Raw genomic sequence first — 25,664 nt, 5'->3', positions numbered from 1 at the left:
TATGAATATCTCTTTAATACAAACATGTCCTCTTGTATGCAGGCATGGGTACGTCCTCAGGGATAGTCGTGTCTCTGTAACACCAGCATCTAACCAACAGGGGGCATCTCTCATTAATACAGACACCCAATACAGACGTCTCTCTCATGTAAACATCTCTCTAATGCTGGAAGCTCTCTAACGTAAACCAAATCTCCCTCTAATGTTGGCATTTCTCTCAAATACAGATGTAGTTGGTCTCTCTCTAGCACAGACATCCACAGCTCTCATACGGACATCTCTCTAATACTAATCTCTCTCTATTACAGTATAATCTCTTTAATCTGATGCCACATTTCACTGTGTTTCTAGGAATTCTTACTGTTAATCTTGGTCGAAAAGCTAATTATTTTGTGAGGTTCTTAGAAAGATTTAAGAAGATTGCGTATGAAAGTATCTTATTGCGATCCCTAAAAATCATGGAAACAGGCAGCCTAGACACAGGTGCGGCATGTCATGTGTATCCTGTAAACTTGTTAGTTAACGGTTGCGTGCGGAACATCACTTACTGAATTACTCGTCATCATTTGCTTAATTCTCAGGAATGCAAATTGCCACAAGTCCACTAAATGCACGGGCAAATGAAGTTCGAGCAGAGAAAATGCAATGGACGTCATATTATAGGTTTGGTCAAATATGTTTCTAACTATTGAGAAAGAGTACTTCCAGCCATAATTTAACGTGTGAAATTTTTTTAATCTGTAGAAGTCAAATGATTTCCAAAAAAGATTTTGACGTCATTGCTGCTTTTGATACTTTGGCCAAAGAAAAAGACTATGAAAGAATGAAATCCAACTCGGAAGAGGTGCTGACATACACCATTGAAGGAAGTTTAACCAAATTAATTTCATGTACACCTAATTGGATATTTCACTGATTCCTGAGTTCTGATAGAACTCGGCAATAGTACCATTCACTGATAGCTAGTTAACATATCATTCTACTCTCTAATAGATCAAGAACTTTCTTCACATTTCTTAAAATTGCTCTAAATTCATTTAGATTTTATCAACAATATTTTCACTTCTTGGTCACCTTTCAAAGGATCTAACAGTTCAATATCTATTAACGTTACTGGATGATATGATTACAGTAAGTCTTGATGATAATCCTAAATCCTTTTTACAAATGTCTGTGGCTCAGTCATTCGACAAATTCCTAAATCACCTTTGTTGTTGTAGAATGATAAAGAATGTTTTACATTACTACAAGACTACAAGAAAAAGTACATAAATACAATTATGAGTTCTTGTCTTAAAATTTAATCATATCCCAAAAATCATGTTGGGACACATTTTTAATATTTGCTAAATCCATACGTAGGTCTCAAGCATCCCCTTGGCAGCAATTTTTTAATCTTCTTCATCGACAAGATGAATTCATCGTTTATCAGGTAAAATTGTAAAGAAAATTTCCACGTTTATGCTTGCAACTGAAGGTTATATACATTGATTTTACTCACAACGAGTCATATTTGAAGTTGTTACTGAGAACTGACGGTATATGATTTAGAGGAATCCGTTTAGTTTTTACATGCTGTAAACCAGGCGACGAAGCTCACAAATGATAGGATGTTTCACGCCGTTTATACTCAGAGACATCTCACCTCAACAGACGTCTTCAGTTTAGATATTCAGTATTGCTGATAAACATTAAACATTTCTTTTGCAGTCTGCACGGATTATAGCAAAGCTGGCCTGCTGGGGAAAGACTCGTTTGACTCATGCTGAAGTCATCAGCTATTTTGACTGGTTGAAAGCTCGACTAAGCGCTGCAGTATGTGTCTGCCATTTCTTTCACACTGTTATTATACGAACATAAACTATCTAATACATTCCCACAGTAATTGCAAAACAATATCCAAGACGTTTTCTGTATAAAAAGAGCAGAACGGCAGAAGCTTTATTTTTCATTGCATTACAGTACATAAAACCATTTAAACATCGAAATTTTAAACTCGTATCTGATGGATATTTTTTGCAGAAAAACAGGTTTCGTGAAAGTGTGGTGGAGTGTTTTCAGATCATGTTGAGGATTGACGAATATCGGTCGACCTTCGTTGAAACTGACGGAGTTACTAGGTTAGGAAGCCAGCGAGGCCTCCATTGCTTAAACACAATCGACACCATTTTGAGACAACGGTTCCATTTTCTTCTTTTTTTACCTTTTAGTTTGGTTTTGTTTCTTCTTCGAGATAATATTGGTTTTCAACTGCAGTATCAAATTATATTTTGCCTTTGGCTGCTAAGTTTTAACCCAGCAATTGCTCGAGCAATAAACGAGTAAGCCTAGATTATATTTTAGAAGAGCTTAGTTTATATATTTTGGATAGCTCTATCGGTTCTAAACTTTCTCTCGTGTTTATTTTCCGAACAGAAACAACGCCGTTGTACCAACACTTGCAGATATTCTGCGAGATACTGGCAAGGAGAAAGTGACTCGTATTATTCTTGCAACGCTTCGGGTAGGAATTTCACTGTTGAAAACTGCGCTCGATATTCATCAGAACCAACCATAAACAATTATGATATTCAAGACAATAGTTTCATAATGATGAGGTTTCTTTTAGAATCTATTGGAGAAACCAGAAGAACGAACGAAGGAGGCCGCAATGGCGATGATTCAGTGTAAATTAATACCTGTAAGAATGCTACAAGAATTAAAACAAACATCAAATAATTCTGTCCATCATTTCCCTATCTTTGAATGTTGTTCTAGGTGCTAACAGTTCTTGTGAATAAAACGTGGGTTGATGAAGATATTCAGGTGTGCTTATAGTTGTTTAGTTCTTTCAAAAGAGTTCCTGAGGTTTTTGCAATGGAAGTATTTCGTGGGAAAAGGAAATACTGAGAAAATTTTTTTGTACAATAGGAGGATGTTGAATACGTTCATGAGCAGTTGACGGACAGTGTACAAGATTTGAGGTGACTTGATTGGACTGGAAGAGATGATTCTTACTGAACCTCTAGGAAGAACAGTTTAGAACTGATAGAGCTATCCAGTATAAATAAAGTTAGTTTAGTTTAGGTTTCCTCCTGTAGTAACACTGGATCAATAAGAGATGATCCTTCCTGGACCTCTAGGAAGAACAGATAGAAGTGACAGATATAAATAAATTTAAAGCAATTCAGCAAAGTTAACAAGATTTTTATAATGTCATCACATGCAGTACATTTGATGAATATGCGGCCGAGGTCAGGTCAGGAAGACTGGAATGGAGTCCGGTTCATAAATCAGAGAAATTCTGGGTAAGAAATACTGCCTGAAAGTCAGTGAAGGCTGAAACTTGATTGAGAGAGAATTTATGCAAAAAACGTCTATTTTACCTTTCACAACTTTAGCGTGAGAATTCTCAAAGATTGAATGAGAAGAATTATGAATTACTGAAGTGAGTATACCATAGCTCGGGTCACCTCGGAAACGTCGCTCGCGAGTCAAAAGAAATCTTTTTCTTTAGAATTTTGAAAAGGTTGCTGGACACATCTCAGGACCCACTAATACTCTCTGTGTCAGCTCATGATATTGGGGAATACGTACGCCATTATCCCCGGGGGAAAAGGTACGCTTGAAAAAATATCTTTCGTTCGGAAGCATTCAGTGAAGAGGCAATCTTTGTTTACCTTTTTCTTTTGTAGTATTTTAGAAACACTTGGTTGTAAAGAGCTGGTGATGAGGAGAATGGCGCATCAGGATCCTAACGTGCGATACGAGGCACTGTTGGCTGTTCAAAAACTTATGGTGCATAACTGGTTAGTCAGATTTTCACCCGTTATTGATTGCTATAGTGTGTCTTCCTTTCATAGATGAGCCTTTCTGGACCTTAAGTTTCAATGTTGTCCGCTTTTTGCAGGGAATATTTAGGAAGGCAGTTAAACCACAGCAATTGAGAAGACGAAAAAACTCGACAACTTTATATATACAACCGTCTGGAAATTGTAAAAAGATTACTTCACAACATATACAGTTAATAAGTTGATAACGAAGAATTGATTTTGGAAGTCAATAGATTGTGGTGAATTTTAATGAAATAAATAAATGAATAAAATGTGAATTTCTTTCAATACTTTAACGTCTTGTTCTTTCATTTGAAATGCGGTGGAAGATGCCTTTGCATGCTGCATGCATTTGCATTATAAAAAATGAAAAAGCAATAAGTTTATATAGGATCCATTTCTTGAATTGAAGTGAATTCTGTAAACAGTTGAAAAGAAGACGGCTCAAAATAGTGTTTGGAAAATAGGAATTTTATTGACCAAAACATCACCCACAGAACCAAAGATTAGCTATACCAGTTACAAAGAAAAGAAAATATAAATACTAACTATTGCTAGTTTAACAACGCCGTTTAAAACAGACAGATGAGAGAACAGCAGTCTTTACAAGTTGGTTCAGCACAAAAAAAAGAATTAGTTGAACGACATGCATTGGTTCTTGCCAGATTTTAACAAGCTCTTGACTGGCTCTAGCTTGTCCGATTTTATCAGAATGAACATTGTGAGCCTTTCCTATATCTGAGTACGTGCACTTCCAAGTTGCGATGAAAGCATAAGTTTCCCCACGATATATTCAAAGGCTACAATTTGGATTCTTGCAAGATATGCCCAGACTTTGGTCGTGGTAACGAGCCTTCAAGCTGGGCCCTGGTTAGTTCGCTCTCGCTGCTCTCTGGGTTTGGCGTGTGTGAACGTGCGCGTTGCTTCATCGTGTAGCGGTAGATATCGGCGCGAACCACATGCATCTCGTTTAGCTCCGGCTTGAATAAGATCACGAATATCTTTGGCGCGAACATACAAACGACTAGATCCAGGCCCGTCGCTAAAATACAGACGGAAATATACGTCGAGAACTGGTTGATGAAGCTGCCAGAGAAAACGATGAGGAACGACAGCCATATCACCGAGTACGTAAACATTGCGAAAGAGATGAGACGAGCTTCGCTGAAGTTTGCCGGGAGAGAACGTGCTCGGAAGGCCATGATCGCGCAGATGATTGCCAAGATCCAGTTATACAGTAGCACAGCCGTGTGGAGATCCTTCGCGGACGAACCGCAGTCGATAGGTACCGCGGCATCTTCGACGACGGTATTCACCATGATCGGTCTGCGGTCGAGGAACACGGCGATCATGATACCCTCCAAGATGACGATCACAGCCACCATAATGAATTGAGTTTTCACTGTGACTAAGGGCTTATCGCGAAGGTTTGCCACGACGTTGTTGAAAATCTGAATCAGTCGAAACGTCTTCGTCAGCACTAAGGAACTTGCAAGAGTCATGAGAAGGCCAAACGCGATTGGTTGAAGGTGACAGACGGCGAGGTTTGGGCGTCCGATGTAGAGAAATGGTAACGCAAACAGGAAAGCTACTGAAATAAGGAGCATCAACGAGGGGTATCTTGAGGAGGCCTTGACAATTGGGGTTTTACGGTACTTGAAATACACTCCAAACATGAAAATGGTTACAAGGACGCCGAAGAGGGAGAGCGACACCAGTACCGCAGACGTCACCGAGTCCCAGTGGATAAACTCCTCAGGTATGCGCACGCATCGCGTACGATTTGAGTCCGAGGTGTACCCGTTCGGGCACAGATCGCACTCCTTGTTCCCCGTGGCAATTTTAAACGTTCCTCCGGGGCAGAGCACGCATTTCCAACAGCACGACACGTCCCCTTTTACAAAGTAGTGCCCAGGGGGGCAGGGTACCGAGCAGACAGAGACGGGGGTGGCGTTCTTTCCGCCGTTCCAGTAGATAGGACGAGTGATGCTCAGGACTTCGTTCACCCAACTTCCAACGTGGACGAATCTTTTTCCTTTTGGAGCGCTTGGATCTGGTTGAAGATTGCTAATATTGTAGTAAACATCTAGGAATGAAAAGAAAAAAGTTATAATGCTGTAAAATCTGGTTCGAGATCGCTGCTATCGCCAAAAAGTTTCGAGCATTAATACATGGTTTGAAAAGATGGTCTGAAATGTAGGTAGTGTTGTTACCTGCAGGATTTCCAGCCTTGTCATAGCTGAGGTGTCTAGCACTGGCACCAAGAGCATTGACTTTTAACATGTATTCTCTCAATTTCTTCAGATTAAGTTCTTTCAGACAATGTTCCTTGTCTAAACCTTGCTCGCTACACCAGCTGAAATGGTCTACCAAAGACAGCGTTACTGTGTAAACAGCATCCATGACATAGGATGCCTTATTCCTATGCATCATAGCCGCGTTTAGAGATGGATCTATTTTACAATCTTTCTCGCCCGTTTTACAGCTCTGCTGTCGATAGTACTCCAAGAGCCAGTAGCTATGATTCGAGTTTTTGGGGGTGAGACGTGCCAGGTAGTCTTCGAATATTTCAAGTGGGGTTGCGTGGGTCACCACACCCAAAACCCCACCGACTGTTGCAAAATTGAAATCGTAAATCCTCTCGCTAAATCCCCAATCCTCCGTTGCAATCCACGTTTTTCCCGTCATGCCTTGTGCTTGAGCCTCAGTCAGGATCGCAACGGCACGCGGTCGTTCGCAGAACAACACGATGACATTGGTTTTGGTGTCCGCTTTCAATTCACGGACTATGTCCTTGATTTCTCTCTTAGTCTCCGGTGAGCTGATGTTGAAATGAAATAAACGCTGCGTAGAGATGCAGATTTTCTTTTTCCTCGCTTCCTCATGGAAGCCCTCGATTCCTCGCCGGCCATAGGCTTCGTCCGTTGCCACAGTGGCGACGTAAGACCAGCCATACGTCTTGACGATATCAACCATCGCACGAGCCTGGAAATTATCAGGTGGTATCGTCCGAAAAAATGTTCTATAAAGAAGAATTTCAATAAATATGACGAGTTGTGAGCATAGGGACACCTGTTTTTACACAGGGAGAATTTCTAAGAATACAAGATAGATTCTTGAAAATTTCTTGAATTCTAAGAAAGGATTTTACCTACTTGTAAGTTTTTTTGTCGCTCAGCGTGACGCTGGTGCTGGAATAGCTTATTTGAGGTAGCGAGGATGTTCCGACGATAGTGTTCACGCGTTGCGAGATTTCGGAACGTGCTCCACCGATTAGCGCGACCACGTAAGGCACGGTGGTGCTCACGTTACACGCGCACTCACGCGAACTGTTATCGTTCACTTCAAGCCGTTTCCGCTGCAACGAGAAATCTAACGCAGCATCTGAGGCAACATCGACGTTGTTGACTGAGTCGCGGATGTCATAGCCGAGAGTAAAATTCCAACCTGTAAGGGTCAGATGGATACTTTAGTATGGAACAGGGGGGATATTACCTCCATTGGAAACTATACGGTCACGTGAAATCACACGTGTTAATAACACTGGTTTGAGAATGACTTGAATGAAATAAAGTCGAAAAACTGTTTTTAACTGTTTATATATGACTCGTATCTTCAGTTATTGGTTTTCGGAGTACGTTTTTTCTTATATTTTATAAAATTGTAAGGTAGTGAAGTTTTTTTGGTAAAGGTAACTGCTGGTAAAGGTTTTTTTGAAAGTAGTTCTTTACTACATGCACCAAGGCGTTACGTTATGAGCGTACGTTACTGCGTCGGCAATGCATGAAACTGCACACACATACTTCTGGTTTTCTGGGCAACCTAGAGTAGGACTTACGAGAAAAGAAGTGTTTATTGGCTGTTTCCACAGAGAAACGAATCGCCTCACTCCACATGACGCCAGCTACGTTGAGCTTATAACACTGGACCGTTCCATCTCGTGAACGAATGTACGAGAAACGACGGTCGTAGATCTCACAGAGCGTCTCGTTGAATCGTTGGAGATGAACTGGGACGAGCGCGCCAATATTGAGATCGCCATTACTGAACAAACGTGTCGGGGGCTCGACATCTTTGCTGAGGGGTTTGCTTGACGTTAGGTTGAGAAAAAGTAGGAAAGGAACAAGGACGCTAAGTATCTTCATGTCAGAACGCTCTAGAAGCGGTCATCTGTAACGGAAAACCAAATCACTTCATAAAGACGTGGCATCATGTTAACACACAAGATATTGATCACATTAACCCATTAACTATTATGATAAAGCTAAGAAAATTAACTGTATCTCAGACACCTTTGTATATTTTCATTAACCATGCAATCTCTGAATACCATGCACTCTCTGAATGTGACCACAGGCCCGAAAGCATCGGGTAAAATATGAGCGAGCAAAACAATATATTTGAAAATCGATTGAAGGAGACGTCAGTTAGTAAAAATGCTACAATATTGGCATGGTTCCGTCTCATCAGCCACCGATACTTGGACATGCAAATATCCTGCGTGCTCTGATGAAATAACAAGCACCGTTTCCGACAAAACATAATTAACATCACGCAATTAAGGGGAAATGTATTAAAGAATTAAACCCCTTCAATGAAATGTCCATCATGGAAAGCATTCGAACGAATATTGACTTCAAGACTGAAAAAGGAGTGGTACTTTAATGAACCACAAAAAAGCCGCTCTAAAACGGCTATCGAGCATAAAGTACAAGTAAAGTTAGTTGAATGTGTATGTTTCCGGTAATAGATGACGGTTTAGAGCTGGTGGAGCTATCCAGTATAGTTTAGTTCACTTGATCAATAAGAGATGATCCTTACTGGACCTCTAGGAAGAACAATTTAGAACTGATAGAGCAATCCTGTATAAATAAAGTTAGTTTGGTTTAGGTTTCCTCCTGTAGTAACACCAGATCAATAAGAGATGATCCTTACTGGGTCTCTAGGAAGAACAGTTTAGAACTGATAGAGCTATCTAGCATAAATGAAGTTAGTTTAGTTTAGGTTTCCTCTTGTAGTAACACTGGATCAATAAGAGATGATCCTTACTGGACCTCTAGGAAGAACGATTTAGAACTGATAGAGCTATCCAGTATAAATAAAGTTAATTTAGTTTAGGTTTCCTCCTGTAGTAACACTGGATCAATAAGAGATGATCCTTACTGGATCTCTAGGAAGAACAGTTTAGAACTGATGGAGCTATCCAGTATAAATAAAGTTAGTTTAGTTTAGGTTTCCTCCTGTAGTAACACTGGATCAATAAGAGATGATCCTTACTAGATCTCTAGGAAGAACAGTTTAGAACTGATGGAGCTATCCAGTGTAAATAAAGTTAGTTTAGTTTAGATTTCCTCCTGTAGTAACACTGGATCAATAAGAGATGATCCTTACTGGATCTCTAGGAAGAACAGTTTGGAACTGATAGAGCTATCCAGTATAAATAAAGTTAGTTTAGTTTAAGCTAGTTTTGGTTGTTCTCCAAGAACAATAGTCAAACCAGACAGCATGTCTATATGTCACTGCAAGCACTCGGAAATTACATCTTTCGACAAAAGTGTTTGTATTGATATACGACTAAGAATCGATGAGAATTCCCTGCCTCCCAATCTGATCAACGATGCAAACTTTATCACCAAAACTGTGGTCCAAGTGAAGATGAAAGAATGAAAAGCTCAGCGAACCTCGGTCTTTACTACAGTTAAGAGTTAACTTGTGTCGCTGGTAACTCATGCATCAGCGACAATTTTAGTTTCGAGTTTAACAACGCTAGTATAGAGTCAAATGTGACTGATATAAGCACTTTACTTCAAATTCCCATGGCACGACGTGATTTGAAACACGCTAATCTCAAGAGCGAGTCGACAATTCGTTTCCGGACAATGGACAATATGGTCCAAGTGGATGCCTTACCATGGACACTGTAAAAATTGTAAACGTTTTGATTTTGTTGCCATGCTCTTTCTGTGAAATGAGCCCAATCTATACAGAGCTTGCCTTTCCAGTTATTATCAGGAACACCTTGACGACCTCGTAAATGCAAGATAGTCGAAAATTTCGACTCGAAATGCTTTCAATCTTTGGAATGTCTGTGAAATAACTTAATTTTGCCTTCAGCAAAAGCAGTGGTTAGTACATGTGTCTCTGTGGCTTCAGGTTCAATTCTTGTAATATGCACTTGTAAATAGACAAAACACTTAGGTCGAAACTTCGTGTCTATTTTAGGCAGTTGTTATACCACATTTGGTGCGAAGTTATTTGAAGACGCTGCCACGCTGCTCCCTGATTATAGCGGTCATGCAGTTGTCAGATTATAATTCTACTTCAGTCGTATTTGAGAAAAGAGCGTCTAGTTTGACTCTACCAAACACAGTGGTTAATAAAGGTGTCTTTCATCTCTGTGACTGAGGTTTGATTCCTAATATGGTGCACCGTGCCGCGTGATCCTCTAATGTGCACATGGCCCCGCCTAGTCTACGCTGATGTTTGTAAGATGTGCAAAAGAGCGTCGTTTCTATTTGCAGGTGTGATGTATTGGAAAGAAACGACGCGGCAATCATTATCCCTGCATCATCAACGACCTCTCCCTAATATGCCGGTAAATAACTTGTGATAAAGACCATTACACATGTCTGCACAAATCTCAATTATGTCGTGTTATAAACTTTTATAACCAATATTAAGAGATATTGGGTAGTTAATTTTCAAAGTTACGTAGGAAAATACATTTGTCATTGATTTCTAAAGCAATGATTCAGCCCAGTCAAGAATGTGATACATACGTCAACGGTAATTATAATCTCAAAGCTATAACACACACAGCTTTAAAATAGGATCCCCAAATTCAATTGCATGCCTCGCCTACTCTCGTTATAACCAGACAAGCCCCTATCGGCATATCCGAAAAATAATTACTCATTGTACGCCAATATTTACCACAAACCTTGTTTCTTCAAATAAAACATTGAAATGTTTTACATTTTAGGCTGACGACGTGTTTCTTAATATCACGGCGCTGGCGGGAGTGTCTACACTTGTTTGCGTTGAGCACAATATAAATTACACGTTCCGGTGCTCATACAGCACATACATGGAATGATTAAATTGATTATCATGAGAAAGATCAAACCTTGTTTGTATATACAGACATGTCCTCTCAGTTTAATAACATCAATCAGCCTATTGCAGAATACTACCTACACGCTAGACAACCACGTTTGAGATATCTTTCTCAGGTAGTTACGTTATGACACAATCACACAAACCACGACAGCTTATTGTAGAATACTACCTAAACTAGACTACCACGTTTGAGATATCTTTCTCAGGTAGTTCAGACACAAACCACGACAACTTATTGTAGAATATACTACCTACACTGAACCAGCACGTTTGAGATATTTTTCTCAGGTAGTTCAGACACAAACCACGACAGCTTATTGTAGAATACTACCTACATTGGACCACCACGTTTGAGATATCTTTCTCAGGTAGTTCAGACACAAACCACGACAGCTTATTGTACAATATACTACCTACACTGAACCACCACGTTTGAGATATTTTTTTACTGAAAGATATATACAAACCCCCAATGATTTGGCTAATAGAATAATGAAGTCAGTGACGCCTATCTGCCAAAAACGTTATATAATAGCATCACGACTCCACGGAGTCTTCAAAACGTTACAAGTATACATGCTAATATTTAAAAGGACTGTCTATTTCATGAATTATTATTGTGTATTTATAAATATAAACACGCAGCCTAAATATATTGTTAGTAATTTGTCATACGCCCCCAAAAATTAATGCTGAAATCATGGATTGTTAATATTGTCAAAATGCGATAAAATCATTTTTCCATTAGCTTTGTGATTACGGTTCGTGATTTGCTTTGGGTGAAGAAGAAGTCATATAGTGCTGTGATAGTCGAATTCTAGTTTAATCATTCCTTAAGGCGACTAAAGAAAGCGATTATATAGTACAAACTAACGATTAGAAAAAATAAAATACCATATAATGGCACGTCGCTTACCCAATTGGCAAATTTTCGTACGTCAGATTTCTGTTTAATATTCTTCGACAGTCGTAGATTCTGGATTAACGATGATGCTCCAGGGAGATGCCGTTTTTTAAGCGTTCATTTTCCTCCCTTCGTTTTGTCAACGCGCCTAAAAATCGTTACACATTCTGGATTAGGCGTGCTTCGTCAAAATAACAATATATTGATGAAAGGAGATGAAATTAATACGTCAGTTCAGCATGATGTATCAGGATGTTCCGAGTATTGATGCGGTTCGACGATTGCATAAGAGGCAACAAAAAGACTTTTTTTAAACAAACTAGATCGTTATTGATATTAAAACAGCAATAAACAACAAAACTGTCTCTAAAAACGTAGCTGAAAGCATCGATTTTTGGCAAAAATTTGATAAACTGTGCAACAATTGTGTTGAAGTTTTTGAAAAAATACCTTTTGGTATCTTCAGCGAGCGCCAAACTCCGCCTGACCATATTCAAATGAGAAAAATACTCCGTACTGACATGCAATATATAACAAGCTCGTTAAAATTAATGCTTTTGTCACGATTTGCCTGTGTGTTTGTCACGCAATTACGGGCTGAAATTAGCATCAACATGCAACTCTGATAAATGAAATGTTAATACCCACGCAGATGTCATTGCGTGGCTAAGACATACGACAATAATTTCGCCACTTTTTGTTCAAAAATTGTTTGCCAGAAATGCGAAAAGCGATGCATTTTTTTCTTTGTTTAATATTTAATAAGCATGCTAGATGTCCCGCAGTCTTTACTCTGCGTGTTTCGTTTAAAATGTTATTTAGCCAATGCTCTGCTGTTGTATTCTTTTAAGAAACGAATGTTGGCTTTTTTCTCACCTTGAGATCATGTCTATAAGTGCATTCGTCCCCTAATTTATTTTATCTTGAGCTGGACCATGCATGCTTGTGTTTTGTAGTACAATTGTTCCCTATTTTTATCGTAATCACATGCAGTAATATCCAAAAATTATCTATTTATATGCCATGCCAAAGTCAATCCTTCAAATTTATTAGACATCCTTTTATAATAGAAGACTAAATCTTTGTTCTATTTTAATATATCCTGTGTGCATGCACTCAGTTCTATGGTTTATTTCCTAATGACGCAGAGACATAGCCCAGGGACTTTGTTTGTGTCGGAACTATACCTGGAAAAGGTCTCGAAGGTGGTGGCAAATTGTATAATATAGGTAGTATATTGTACAATAAGCTGTCGTTGTTTGTGTCTGAACTACCTGAGAAAGATATCGCAAACGTGGTGGTCTAGTGTATAAAGCAGTATTCTACAATAACTGATCTTCCTGCTTTGTGGCTAAAGTACCTGAAAAAGATCTCTCAAACGTGCTAGTCTAGTGTAAAAGTAGTATACTCTACGCTAACTGAGCTGTCGTGGTTTGTGGCTGAACTACATGAAGAAGATATCTCAAACGTGGTGGTCCTGCAGTGTAGGTAGTATTCTACAATAAGCTGTCGTGGTTTGTGGCTGAACTACTTGAGAAAAATATCTCAAACGTGGTGGTCCTGCAGTGTAGGTAGTATTCTACAATAAGCTGTCGTGGTTTGTGGCTGAACTACTTGAAGAAGATATCTCAAACGTGGTGGTCGACTTAATGACCTCTACTTTAGAAGCGCATATACAAACAACAGTTAGCATCACTCGGACAATATGAATATTGTAAAACATAATGAGTAGAGTTGATTATCATCGCCACAAGAGAGATTCAGTCTCTCGAGAACACCTGTTGCTGCGGTTTTTATTATGTCTTATAAAGATATATTCGGACGGTGGGAAGCACCGGGGTAATCATTATACCAACACAGCAGTGTTTAGTGACAATATATAGGACGTCAAGCCAGGCGCATCCTTCGAGGAAATTGAACAAGTTGATAGCTGAACTAAATGAATATTCCTGAATAACCACAAGCTAATATGGGGGGGCTTATATACAAACTAAATGAGAACATCACATCAGTGCCATATTAATATTGCATGTATGTCGCGTATTATCTTAACCCAAAAGAGAATATTTCACGCCTGCTGCTGTTATTTTATTCTACATCGGCTATAAGACCTCATACAGCGATATCCAGATTAAATAAAATGTCTTAAACTTGCAAACGAGGGAATATATATATTTTGGCACGCTAGCTCTCAGCATGGCTATCACTTAAACCACTTTCAAAAGAAAATAGATTGACTAATGAAAAAAGCCACTCTTTTTTTTTCTTTCCCAAATTATCATGATGATTAAAAATTCTTTCTTCAAAGTAAACCGTCATGATATTAATTTTCACCTAAAATTGACAATTGCTTCAACATGACAGCTTAATACGGAAAAATTTAAATGTTTTATTACCAAAGGAATAATGAAATTGTTTCAGAAACGTCATGACATATAGTGTTGGTTAGGTTCAATATTTTTCGGTCTGTTTTTTCAAACCTGTGTTCAAAATATTGCGTTGCTTTATAACATTGCTTTTGGCGACGTTCTAATTTTATTTTTTCCTGGCATTTTAATATCACTTAAATGTAAAATTGCACCTTGCACGTTGCTAGCCATCCATAAGTAAGTCAACAGTATAATTAAAGGGCTGTTTAAGACAAAATATTCATTTCGATGTAATTATACTCAGTATAGCTTCATATGGATATATTGTCGTTAAAATATCACCACAATAAACCACCTACTGAGCTAATGTGAGTCATTGTTAGTACAGCTTTTTGGAGAATATAAACAAGTTATATACATGAATTAAACAATCGCATTTTAGACATCATCACTATACAGCTTGGTCAATGCATGTTACTGCATGCGATCTTTAAAATGAAGTAACTCTATAGAATACAACGCTTTTAAATACAACGATTTTCACTGCAGAAACGTGAAATACACTACCTTTATTCCGCGCGGGTTTCAGCAGTTGCCTATAACAGCTAGTGTGTATATTTTATTTGTCAAGTCATGAAAAGCAGAGCCCTATTTAATCATGCTATGCTGAAAGTTTGATAAGCTTACAGGGTGTATCTCCCATCCATTACTATAAGATGATAATTTAATGTTATTTCCAAAAAAGCCGGGACAAAAATATAGATAAAAATTAACGCGTTTCCTCACCGTTCGTGATGCTAATCTTTGCCGCGATGATTTCCAAAGCAGGTGCTGTATATTTTAATATCTTCACACAATGTGATGGATGGATGGAATAGAGCGTCTGTTGAAAAAGGTTGTGTTAATGGCTCCGTATGTGCCGTTGATGTGACAATTGATAGCGCGCTAGTCTGCAGGCAGCTGCAAAGCTTGGAAATTACTTTTGTCGTGCATCGAGCTGTATAGTTTCCTCTTCATTGACAAGTTGTTTTACATTATTTAGTTATAACTTGAGTGGATATAGACATATAGTAAAGTTTAGCTAGCTAATATTAGTAAACTCCTTCAAGACACTCAAAACACACCACGCTTACTTGGAGTGGCAAAAAAATATCGAAATAGTTCAAATCGCGTCGATTGGAAACACTTACAAACACCTTTCGGACTTTATCCATGCACGTAAAAAAAATATATGCATGATCTTCACGCACGGCGAGTCCCGGGCCCGTCGTGTTCAGGATAAAATAAATTAGGAAAAAATGGAACAACTGAAGATTTTGAAGGCATATATTTTGAGATTGGGGATATATATATATACCATAATTATTTAAGTGAAAACTCAGAATGACTACGATATATGATATATAAATAAAATAAATTTTCTATATATTAAAATAAAATAAACGAAATAATGTCAACATATAGCTATCACTTACGGTTAAATATTGCACAAGATGTGTCTGTATCAATGATTTTCTTCGTGTCAAAAATCATACAAAACTATAAACTTGAGGATAACGTTGAACGAATAAAGAAAAAACCCTTTCAATTTTCAAGAATTTTCAGTTTTCGTTATAGTTTTAATATTGTAAAGCAAATGAAAGTCGAACGATCTGCCGAAATGAAAAACAAATTCATCTATGAATCTCTCAATTCTCTTAATTTGTCCTTCAAGCTGATGCAAGATTATTCAGAACATGTGATGCAAAGATCTAGAATAATCAGCAAATGAAACTTATCGTAAATGTGAGAGACAGCTAGGCTGACCTTTCTTCCAGTACATTTAAATATTGAGTCATTGTGTGTGAGCAACCATGCTTCCGTTTTTCGTCTTTCCAAAACATTCACTTCCTTTATTTGCTATTCTTTGATGACTCAAACACAAGACTGATTCGTGTTGACTCGCCGTCTAAAATCTTGATTAACATTTGCCAAAATATTTATACGCATTTAACACATTGGTAAGAAAATACTCCAATCACCATGGTTAACCCATGCATATATATTGCCGATTTATAATTGGTAATTAACATGCAGAATACTGAGATAGTCATGATTATAAATGGGGACACATACTAGCTTAGGTCGTCAATATATATTTGCCGAAGTGCTATATGATGCCAATAAAGTCTCATTTCAACTCATCCCCTGATATCTGTGTAAGCCTATCAGAAATACATGATTAAACAACTTTTATATGTAAAATCCTTTGTGTACTTTGCACCTACATTTGCCTATATACGTGTAGCTTAAAATCAAAGTTTTTCACTTACTTTATTGACGAATTTTCGACATATATTAATGTTTAAATTCAATATACAAGCGAGTTTCAACTTTTAGCAAAAGGTCATGCGGTTTAAACCAATACAAGTTGAGAATAAACACTAAAGTCTGGACTAATAAATGAGACAAAAAACTTATATGCATTGCTTACATAAGCTAGTGAGGCCACGAGTTGTTCATCAAGTTAAATTTTTAATTTTTAAATATTTGCATATTCGGGTGTATACGCCTATAGCTTATACCTATAGCTTTTCTTATACACACATCGCCACCATGCAGAAAGATGTTGATAAGGTTTCCAACTTTTTTATGCTCTCGTTATGATGAAAATTGAGATGGCAGTGTTTGATAGCACTCGCGGTCCTATATTTCAAAGTTGCCTGACAACTACGTATTAAAATTCTAATCTCTTTGTGTATCTTAAGGAGGTCTACAAACTTCCGTTTTGGTTAAAAGAAATTTGCATTCAGTGATATTCAAATTTTCTTATATTGAGCTGTTTGTTTCACGAGAACGGCTATTATCGACAACAGTATATATAAAACGCAACACGCGCACGCTATGACATATATCCTTGAAACAAGAAACTAAATTTGATATTTCACGAGGGAAAACGTAAACGAAGTGCTTCGCAATGACCTCAGCAAAGCGAAACACAACAAAGATCTTTAATGTTCATTTGGCGCTAAGTTTATATGTTTTTCTTCTCGTAATCAATAAGGCAGAAGTCGAAGCGAAAGAACCGATACTACAGAAAGATGGCGACTACATCATTCAAGCTTTGCTACCGATTACAAGACTAAATGGCGTAATGCTAGACACTTACGCTATCGCCTCCGAAATAGTCAGACTCACGATAGACGAAATAAACAATGGCTCAGACATCTTACAAGGGATCGAACTTGGCTACGAAATCGTGAACGACAAACTCGACTTGGATCTAATTATGAAGAGAACTGTTAGCACCGTTTCAAAATATCGCCCTGATTCCATTTGTCGCGAGGACGAAGAATTCTGTACACCCGATCAAAAGTTGGGCGCCTTTATCGACAAGCGTGTTACAGCGGTAATCGGCCCAGCCACATCAGGTTCCTCGGTTCCATCAGCAAGTCTTCTTGGCTTGTACAACATACCACAGGTCGGCTACTCCGCTTCGTCGAAAATCCTGAGCGATAAATCTAGATTCAAGTCATTCCTAAGAACGATTCCATCGGACAAGTATCAGGCCGAAGCAATCGCATCGTTTGTCAAATACTTCGGCTGGAATTACGTGTTTTTTATCGGCTCTGACGATGAATATGGAAGACAAGGACTGGCATCTTTCAAAACAGCAGCAAGAAAGCTTAAGGTTTGTACAGCTGACGATGCTAACATACCATTTCAACGAGAAGACGATGCTGCTAAACAGGTGAAGCAAATCATACAAGATATGAAGAAAATGTCTCATGTGCAAGTGGCGATTTTGTTTATGTTCGACTCGCAAACGCAAAAGGTAGGTTTACAGAGTAAAGCTGGATACGTTGATCTTCAACATATATCTTTTTTGATACGAGTCTCGTTTGCTCCGAAACAGAAACCTTTGTTATAAAGTCTTAACACGCCTACAGGGCTGGAAAGTTATTCAATAGCCATTACTGTAGTTGCATGGCGATGCTTTTGATACAGAATACCGTTGATCAGGTTGTTTGACTTCTGCTCAACTTAAAAAGTTGATAAGTTAAAAGATATCAAACGCGGTCAGCGCGCTATATCTAACTAACTCAAAGATGCAGGTCGAAGTTTAGATTTTACTTCGAGACCATTCATCACGAAATAGGCCGGATGCGAAGACCTGAATCTTCTTCTTCAAACAGAATAAGTCTTCATTCTCTCTACATTCTGTCTGAAGATGATTTCGATGAGTCGAAATATCATCAACGTAGGCCTTGTTTTCCAAATCAAATAAAAAATGCTTTCAATACAACGTTATTTTTCGGCGATGGCAATTAATTGTTGGTTGTTATTGAAGCATCAACTCTGTCTATTTAAACAAATTTTTTACTTATTAAGTTTGTTACCGAAAATATATCGTAAGACTTCGCCGATGAATTACGACATATGAAAACGCAGATGTTTTCGTATATAAGATCGGAATTTGCTTTATTAAGCGGCCTCAGAGGCTAAGGCTTGTTTGAGAAACCATCGTCTGCTTCACCAATTAACTCATTCAAACTGACTCTACTGGACTTCAAAGGTTCCCTTCGAGTACCACGGTTATTCCCGGTCTAATATTAATCCTCATGCAGAAATTAACAATGGGGCGACAATAATTGACTATACCAAGTACCGTGGACCACCTGCCATTGTTGCAAAGCCGAAAAAATTTGAATATCATAGGCACTAATGCATGAAGTTGTGAGCATTATCGTTCCAGCAAAGTTTCATAAACTTTTCCTTTGCTTGTTAAAGCAATCTTTAGACTTGCTTTTTATATATTTCAAGCTGGATCAGAGTTTAGATTAAAACGCACCTTATTTCAAACAACTCTTGCAGAAAATGATTGACAGGAACATTTAAATCGGAAGAGTATCGAGCGAAGCACTAAGACACAATCGGACCCCGACTGGCACGGTACCAAACAGATACGCTTTAGCATTTTGTTAAATTACTCCTGATCAAGACGCCACGCTTCTCGATCGTGTTAAAAGCGCATTAACATTTAACAAGTTTACATAATGTGGCATCTTGCGTGATTACAATTGCCGGTTATTAAAATAATGCGTTTGGTGTATGAATGAGACGCCTTGGTAAGGCTGTAGACGAACACATTGTTCACAGTTTTCAACAATATCTCAATATTGTCAAAGCTTGCATCAATGTCAACAATTCTAAACAACAGCGACGACAGCAATTATAGAAATGACCACACGAATCTTTGTGTCCAATCGTGTTTATATATGCAGCCACATTAGCATTGCAAGTACTTTGCTGTTCCTTTAATTTGAGTACTGACGAGCGTCATTTTGAACTACAAAGAAAACTTTTTAAATGGGACGCGTGGATATGTCGCCAAAGAAAAGCAGGCGACACTTTCTATCGTTCCTAATGCTCGGTTATTTTATATCCCTGCTTCCTTTTGGGCATGTTTGTGGTAGAGGATATTGCCAACGTAAAACTGAAATCCACTCAAGCTTTCCTCAAACTTATGAACTATGCATAACATAAGTCTAGGTACGAAATTACACTAAAACGAAGTAACTATACACAGAATTCTCTCAATGTTTGCCATCTGCATTTTCCGCGCGAGGCAACCTTCCCATTTAGAGTTCACAGCTGTTAACATCTGAAACAAAACTATGTTCAAGAATCAAAAATGAAATATGAATTGAATTTCTCTTCAGTGCGTAAAAAAAAACTTTAAACTTAGTAAAATCTTCAGGCATGAAATAGTACCACGAACTAAATCTTGTAAAAATTTTTAGGTTTTAAAAGAAGCTGAAAGGCAAGGACTACGAAATGTAACCTGGATTCTAAGCGATGCAACTGGCACGAATATTGCGAATGCGGATATCAATAAATCGTTGTTGAACGGTGCCTTTGGCGTTGACTTTGTTTACAAAGAACTCCCTGAAATTAAAAAGCATCTTCAGAGCGTCACAGTAGAGACAGCAGCCGCGCATAATCCATGGTTACTTAGACTTATGGAGAATGTTTTGAACTGCAGCAAACAAGGGTTGGCTGGCAAAAGAAGATGCGATAAGAACGAGAAATTTGGAAAAAAGTTGCCAAGTCTCGCGAACAGGTGGAGCAGATTGATTAGTATTGTGAACAGTGTAAAAGCTGTCGCCCACGGCTTGAACAACCTGTTACTATGCAAAGGACGGTTACCCAGTGGCCTTTGTGCGAATACTAGCCTTCCGTTAAAGGGAAAAGATTTATACGCCTATATGCAAAACGCAACGTTTACTGGGGCTATGGGCGAGCATGTCTCCTTCGACGAAAGCGGTGATTTATTTGCCAAAAAGTACACGTTTCGCAACGTGTTGTATGATCCCGAGAACGATACGTTGGAATTCAAAGTGGTCGCAAAATGGTCGTCAACTCAACCCGCACGTCCGATTTTCCTTAAAAACGGGCAGGGACATGATCTCACATGGATCCAGGGAGAGGTTCCTTCCGCAACATGCAGTCAGGCGTGCCAGCCTGGACAAAAACAGGTGGGGCAGAGTGACTGCTGCTGGGCGTGTCATCCTTGCCCCAAGGGGGAAATCAGCAACACTACAGGAGCAACTGTTTGCCACAGATGTCCCTCGGGGTCGTACGCCAACGACGATCAAACGGAATGCCTAATGACAGAGATTGACTACATTCAACCAAGCGATGCATTCTCTATCGTCATCATAACTATCAGTTGTTTTGGTCTGGTTGCCATGGTTATTGTAGCCGCATTGTTCTTCTACGTCAAAGACACGCCGCTGGTTCAAGACTCGAACCCAATTCTCCTGGGCCTTCTCCTTCTCTCGGCCGCACTCGGCTTCCTATATGCCATATTCCAGGTGTCGCTTTATCGGAACGACGACGCTTGCCGATTCCTGAACGGATTTCTTCTCTTCGTTGTTCTTCTCGTCGGCAGCACGTTACTGGCCAAAACAAAAACATGCGAATTATATCTCAAGAAATACGCCTCAAGTTATGCCAAGCCCGTTGCGGGCTACGCCACCCCAATATTAGTGGGCGCAATAATGCTCTTCCAACTACTGCTCGTGGGGGTCTGGTTTCTAACGGACACGCCTGAGGTCACGTATCTAAAAACGTCCCAAGCGTTGCATATCCGAGAGTGCAATTCCAGCTGGACAGCGGGTCGATTCGTCGCGACCGGGTTCCCGTTAGTCGTCCTTTTTCTCGCGACAGCTTTTGCGTTCAAAGAGCGAGATGACAGGAAGAACCACAGCGAGGCGAAGTACCTCAGTTTCTGCACGATTTCAATGTGCATTCTCCTGATAGCTTTCTTCCCGACTTACCGTTTCGCGCAAGGAATGACGACAAGCATTGTCATAGCAACGACGTCGCTCGTGGGCGCTCTAGCGGTCAGCGGTTGTATAATTCTACCCAAAGTCTACATCCTCGTGGTTCAACCCGAACGAAATGTCCCGGAAGAGGAACGCGAGAGAAGCCACAATACCGTGAGTTCAGCGCACACGGCGGGAAGTCAACATCAGCCCGTGTTTTCGGAGACTGTGGAAGAGTTACGGCCGCCTAATGACGTGGAGTTTATGTCCTCCGTATCAAGTGCACACGAAGCTGTGAAAGACGTTCCAGTTATTTGATTACGTTCAGTGTCCAGGGATTGTTAGCTTAGCTTATTATGACGACTAAATACATTTTTAGGTACAACAAACTTGACAGGATTCTTCGCAAATAGGGAAGACGTTTGAATATGCTTGTAATAGTTTCTATTTATTACCAGAATTTCGTATTGTTCACTCCAGTTGTTACTGAAGATCACTTTATACTTTTAGATGTTATAAAAAGATTATAAATCTAACATTCGTTGAACTTTAAGAAACACGCATGATTTGGGTAAAGGTTTAGTTTGTACAGATATATTTAATAATTCTAGCTGTTGTTCCACCATTGTAAGTAATGTTGTTTGTTTATTCAAAGTGTGTATGTTACTGTAGGTGAACCAAAACGCTGTGATATTGTTTATGCAATCAGGATACGTTGAAATAAACTTTTGAAAATTACAAGAACGGTGTTAATATGTAACATGTCTGGTTACGTTTTCAAAACATTCGGGGGTGTTTGCTGACGTGACACGCAAAAGGTTTGAATGTGTGGTGTGGTTTGAGTTGCTTTCATCAAAATTAGACATTGATTCTTTTCCCGCGCATTGTCGAGATCCGGCGTCAATATACTTCCCACGAGTAAATCACCCATGCACATGATTAATCCCTCACTATCCTTCCTGATACGTCATACAATACCCTGATATCCGTTGACACCCTGATCCAACAATCACTCCACCACTGATACAATATGTTTCTTCCTCTCAGCAACGTACGGAACCTTTCCTTCGGCACTGTGAAGACGACGATTTTCCTCCCTAAGACACGAATAAACAGCGTTAAAATAAAGCCCGCCATATTGAATTTAAATTGGAATAAACGCTGCCGAGCTCATTAAATCTTTTTTTTTTAAAAAGCACAAAACTAACCTAGTTTTACGGGATTGCAACATAATTCTTTTCTCTCTGGCTGCCTTGTAAATAGCAGAAGGTACATGACGATGTCTAGAAGGGATGATAGCAAAGATAAACGATTAATATACCTCAATTTTAGACTTAATAGGACATTACAAATAACGAGTACAAAACAGAATTTGAAACGCGTTTAACTTACCGTAAAATTCTCAAAACTTGTGGATGAAATTTATATCGTTCTTTTAGTTTCTTGTTGTAAGTCAAGGCAGCCTTTTGGCGCGGGGCAAGCTAGAAAAAGAGCTTGACAAGTCAGGGTATATAAAAATATGACAGTGGAAATGACGAGTGTTTACAACATCCAAAGAGTTACTGCATGTATTCGACTTACCGGGCCAAGTTTTGCAGATGCTTCGGCTTTCCAAATTCTAAAAAGGACAGCAAAAACGAACATGCTTAGTCGCCAGATTTTTGTCATGATGTCTGTTGCAGTCGTCGTGAACTAACCTCACGTTCATTTCGTCACTACCAGACAAAACAAACTCGGCATCAGGACTCCACTTGACGCAAAAGACGCGTTGCATCCTTTTTGTATGATAAACCTCCCTGTAAAATATTCAAAATCGAAATAAAAACTAGTATAAATAAAATTAGTTAGTAAAGCTAGATCAATAATCGACTGGCGAGAATCAACTTGCCTGCTGTGACCTTGATTATAAGGAAATATTCTGATCGTTTTATCAAAACTGCCAGATACAAATTCCTGACCGGTGGGGGAGTAATCTACATCAAGTACTGCAGCAACGTGATCTCGATGGACGCTGACAGCGAAGTCCAGACGTCGCATGTCGTACGTGTAAAGATTTGAGTCCTCGTTTGCCACAGTGAAATTGAAGGCCTCCATTGGATTCCAGGCCACCGTGTTACTGCGCATCTTCATCAGAAGCTTACGTAAGGGTGTGGCTCCACGAATATCATATAACACAACGCCACGGTCAGATGCTGTGCTTGCCAGGAGATTTGTCTAAACACAAAAAAATGTCTTAAGATTTCTAGAAAAATCATGCTCGCGAATTTCCCTAACGGGGATCTAACAGGGATCTAACGAAGATCTAACGGGGATCTAAGAGGGGTCTAACGGAGATCTAAGAGGGATCTAAGAGGGGTCTAACGGAGATCTAAGAGGGATCTAACGGGGATCTAAGAGTGATCTAACGGGGATCTAAGAGGGGCCTAACGGAGATCTAACAGGGATCTACGGTTTACCTCAACTGGATTGAATTTCACGCTATGAACTGTATCCACGCCCCATTGAAATGATCTGACGGGTTCTGATCTGTCTTCGTGCCAAATGTCAACCTGATCACCACATGTGGCGTACACGTTGTCTTTCCAGTGATGATCAACACCTTGAAACATTGTCTAAGTGAAGATATTCCAATTCAGAATGAGACATTGAGGGGTCATTTGTGGTGGAAGGAGATTCATTTTGATTGGGTATTGTAGAGGCAAGGGTGAAGGAAGAGGTCGTTTGGGAGGGGCAAATCAGGGATTAGAGAGGGGTATATTTGAGAGGGGTCAAGAGAGAGGAGGTAATGGATAAGAGAGAGTATTAGCAAGGGGTACATTGAAGAGGGGTACATCTGGGTGAGGTACTTTAGGGGGTACTTCAGAATGAAGAAGGTGATTAGAGAGAACAATAATGAGGGGTACATTTGAAAAGAACTGGAGAAGCATGTATGGATGGGGGGATTAGGCTCAATAACAGTTCTTTTATCAGAATTCAAGTTCTTCAAATATAATAAATAAACACTAACTTTTCCTACAATGGTGTGAACTAAATGGCTGGATTTTGTTGAACTATCTTGCTTCCAACTCCAATGTTTAATCAACTTGTCATCACCAACCTAAATGACATTTATATTCATACAAATTTCTGTCTCTGCATGTGGTCTTTGTTAGTTTAATATTATGCTCTTTCAAAACAAATTTTCTGTTCGGAACTCACAGAGATAAAGATTTCTCCTGTCGGCACAACAGCTAGACCTCTTACGAATCCGCTATGAGCAGCATAAGATCTTATGCATTCTTTCTTAGGAAGATTCCATAATTTCACCTGAAATATTGGGACATAAGATTAGGAAACACATGAACGACACTTGCGGATCATGATCATGAGATGTGTCCTGCTTATTCTGAAGTGGAGGTAGGGACTTGCTGAATATCTGTGATTGGCAGGAAGGGTAATCTGGCTGGCTATGACCTACCACATTTTGGTAAGAATTACCATCTCTTGATTACCATCTCTTGGTAAGAATTACCATCTCTAGCTCATGAAGTGATTTGATCTGGCTCATCACCGGCTGCTAGATTACTCTCATTGACTTATAAAGCAGGCACAATGAAATGGAATCTTGGACAGATGTGATGTCTTAGGAGATCAAAGCATTCCCTAGATCAGCAGTATTTTGGGCTAATGATATTTGAAAGATGAATGACCTCCCAACCAAAGTTAAAAATATACCAACCTCTCCATTACAAGAGCCGCTCAGCAGCAACGACAGGCTTTTCTGAAACTTTGCCATGCAGTTAACACCATCAGTGTGTCCATCGAGAGATCCAACAAACGGCTTAGCAAACACACGCTCGAGTTTAGCAGCATTCAATGCCCTCGTGTACTCCCGAGCCCCCTCAAACGGATGCAAACTTGGGTCGATATTTCTCGGGATCTTATGAATATCCGACTTACATTCGCGTATATAATCAGCCGGATTACGGGAAAGCACTTTTACTTTCATATTAGAGCAGAAATGGCCCAGATTCGTGCCGAAATTCTATGTTAAATCAAGTTAAAAAAATAGACTCATTCAGCCTCAGCCATCTTCCGCTTTTTTCGAAGAAGACGTGTAATGAGCGACATTTAAATGCGGCTTTGCCAACAGTTCGAATCGGGTTGTCTC

General features: G+C 39.3%; 4 protein-coding genes across 7 annotated transcripts; 2 read left to right on the top strand and 2 right to left on the bottom strand.

Annotated features, from left to right (window-relative positions):
* The first annotated feature begins 26 nt into the window (after positions 1–26).
* On the top strand, positions 27–4,048 carry LOC114527519 (V-type proton ATPase subunit H-like). Its single transcript, XM_028549201.1, has 18 exons — positions 27–483; positions 582–663; positions 745–844; positions 1,042–1,131; positions 1,221–1,264; positions 1,363–1,432; positions 1,711–1,815; positions 2,023–2,120; positions 2,211–2,321; positions 2,416–2,503; positions 2,609–2,680; positions 2,758–2,805; positions 2,911–2,963; positions 3,209–3,287; positions 3,381–3,427; positions 3,497–3,598; positions 3,675–3,788; positions 3,890–4,048. Exons 1-18 carry the CDS (start codon positions 327–329, stop codon positions 3,924–3,926), a joined length of 1,497 nt encoding a protein of 498 aa, XP_028405002.1. The 5' UTR covers positions 27–326; the 3' UTR covers positions 3,927–4,048.
* A 214-nt stretch (positions 4,049–4,262) lies between these two features.
* On the bottom strand, positions 4,263–16,706 carry LOC114527475 (extracellular calcium-sensing receptor-like). Of its 4 annotated transcripts, none has more exons than XM_028549134.1 (8): positions 16,011–16,706; positions 15,680–15,750; positions 14,991–15,087; positions 11,848–11,983; positions 7,651–7,982; positions 6,968–7,259; positions 6,026–6,834; positions 4,263–5,898 (listed from the first exon to the last, which is right to left on the bottom strand). In XM_028549134.1, exons 5-8 carry the CDS (start codon positions 7,955–7,957, stop codon positions 4,613–4,615), a joined length of 2,694 nt encoding a protein of 897 aa, XP_028404935.1. In that variant the 5' UTR covers positions 7,958–7,982; positions 11,848–11,983; positions 14,991–15,087; positions 15,680–15,750; positions 16,011–16,706; the 3' UTR covers positions 4,263–4,612. The 4 variants fall into 4 exon arrangements, with proteins under 4 accessions (XP_028404935.1, XP_028404934.1, XP_028404937.1 ...); XM_028549133.1 differs by having other exon boundaries at positions 15,680–16,159; positions 16,517–16,706; XM_028549136.1 differs by lacking the exon at positions 11,848–11,983 and having other exon boundaries at positions 15,680–16,706.
* Positions 16,707–16,953: 247 nt separating this feature from the next.
* On the top strand, positions 16,954–22,513 carry LOC114527490 (extracellular calcium-sensing receptor-like). Its single transcript, XM_028549161.1, has 2 exons — positions 16,954–18,018; positions 19,988–22,513. The coding sequence occupies exons 1-2, from the start codon at positions 17,161–17,163 to the stop codon at positions 21,830–21,832; spliced, it is 2,703 nt and encodes a 900-aa protein (XP_028404962.1). The 5' UTR covers positions 16,954–17,160; the 3' UTR covers positions 21,833–22,513.
* Positions 22,310–25,580, bottom strand: LOC114527491 (DDB1- and CUL4-associated factor 13-like). The gene is made up of 10 exons (XM_028549162.1): positions 25,233–25,580; positions 24,713–24,820; positions 24,522–24,611; positions 23,971–24,126; positions 23,403–23,728; positions 23,212–23,310; positions 23,096–23,132; positions 22,907–22,995; positions 22,723–22,797; positions 22,310–22,611 (listed from the first exon to the last, which is right to left on the bottom strand). Exons 1-10 carry the CDS (start codon positions 25,500–25,502, stop codon positions 22,524–22,526), a joined length of 1,338 nt encoding a protein of 445 aa, XP_028404963.1. The 5' UTR covers positions 25,503–25,580; the 3' UTR covers positions 22,310–22,523.
* Between the last annotated feature and the right edge of the window lie 84 nt (positions 25,581–25,664).

The sequence above is a fragment of the Dendronephthya gigantea genome, unplaced genomic scaffold (assembly GCF_004324835.1).
Source record: "Dendronephthya gigantea isolate DGI-Jeju-01 unplaced genomic scaffold, DenGig_1.0 000045F, whole genome shotgun sequence".
Classification (NCBI taxonomy): domain Eukaryota; kingdom Metazoa; phylum Cnidaria; class Anthozoa; order Malacalcyonacea; family Nephtheidae; genus Dendronephthya; species Dendronephthya gigantea.
This window is presented reverse-complemented; position numbering and strand designations above follow the sequence as displayed.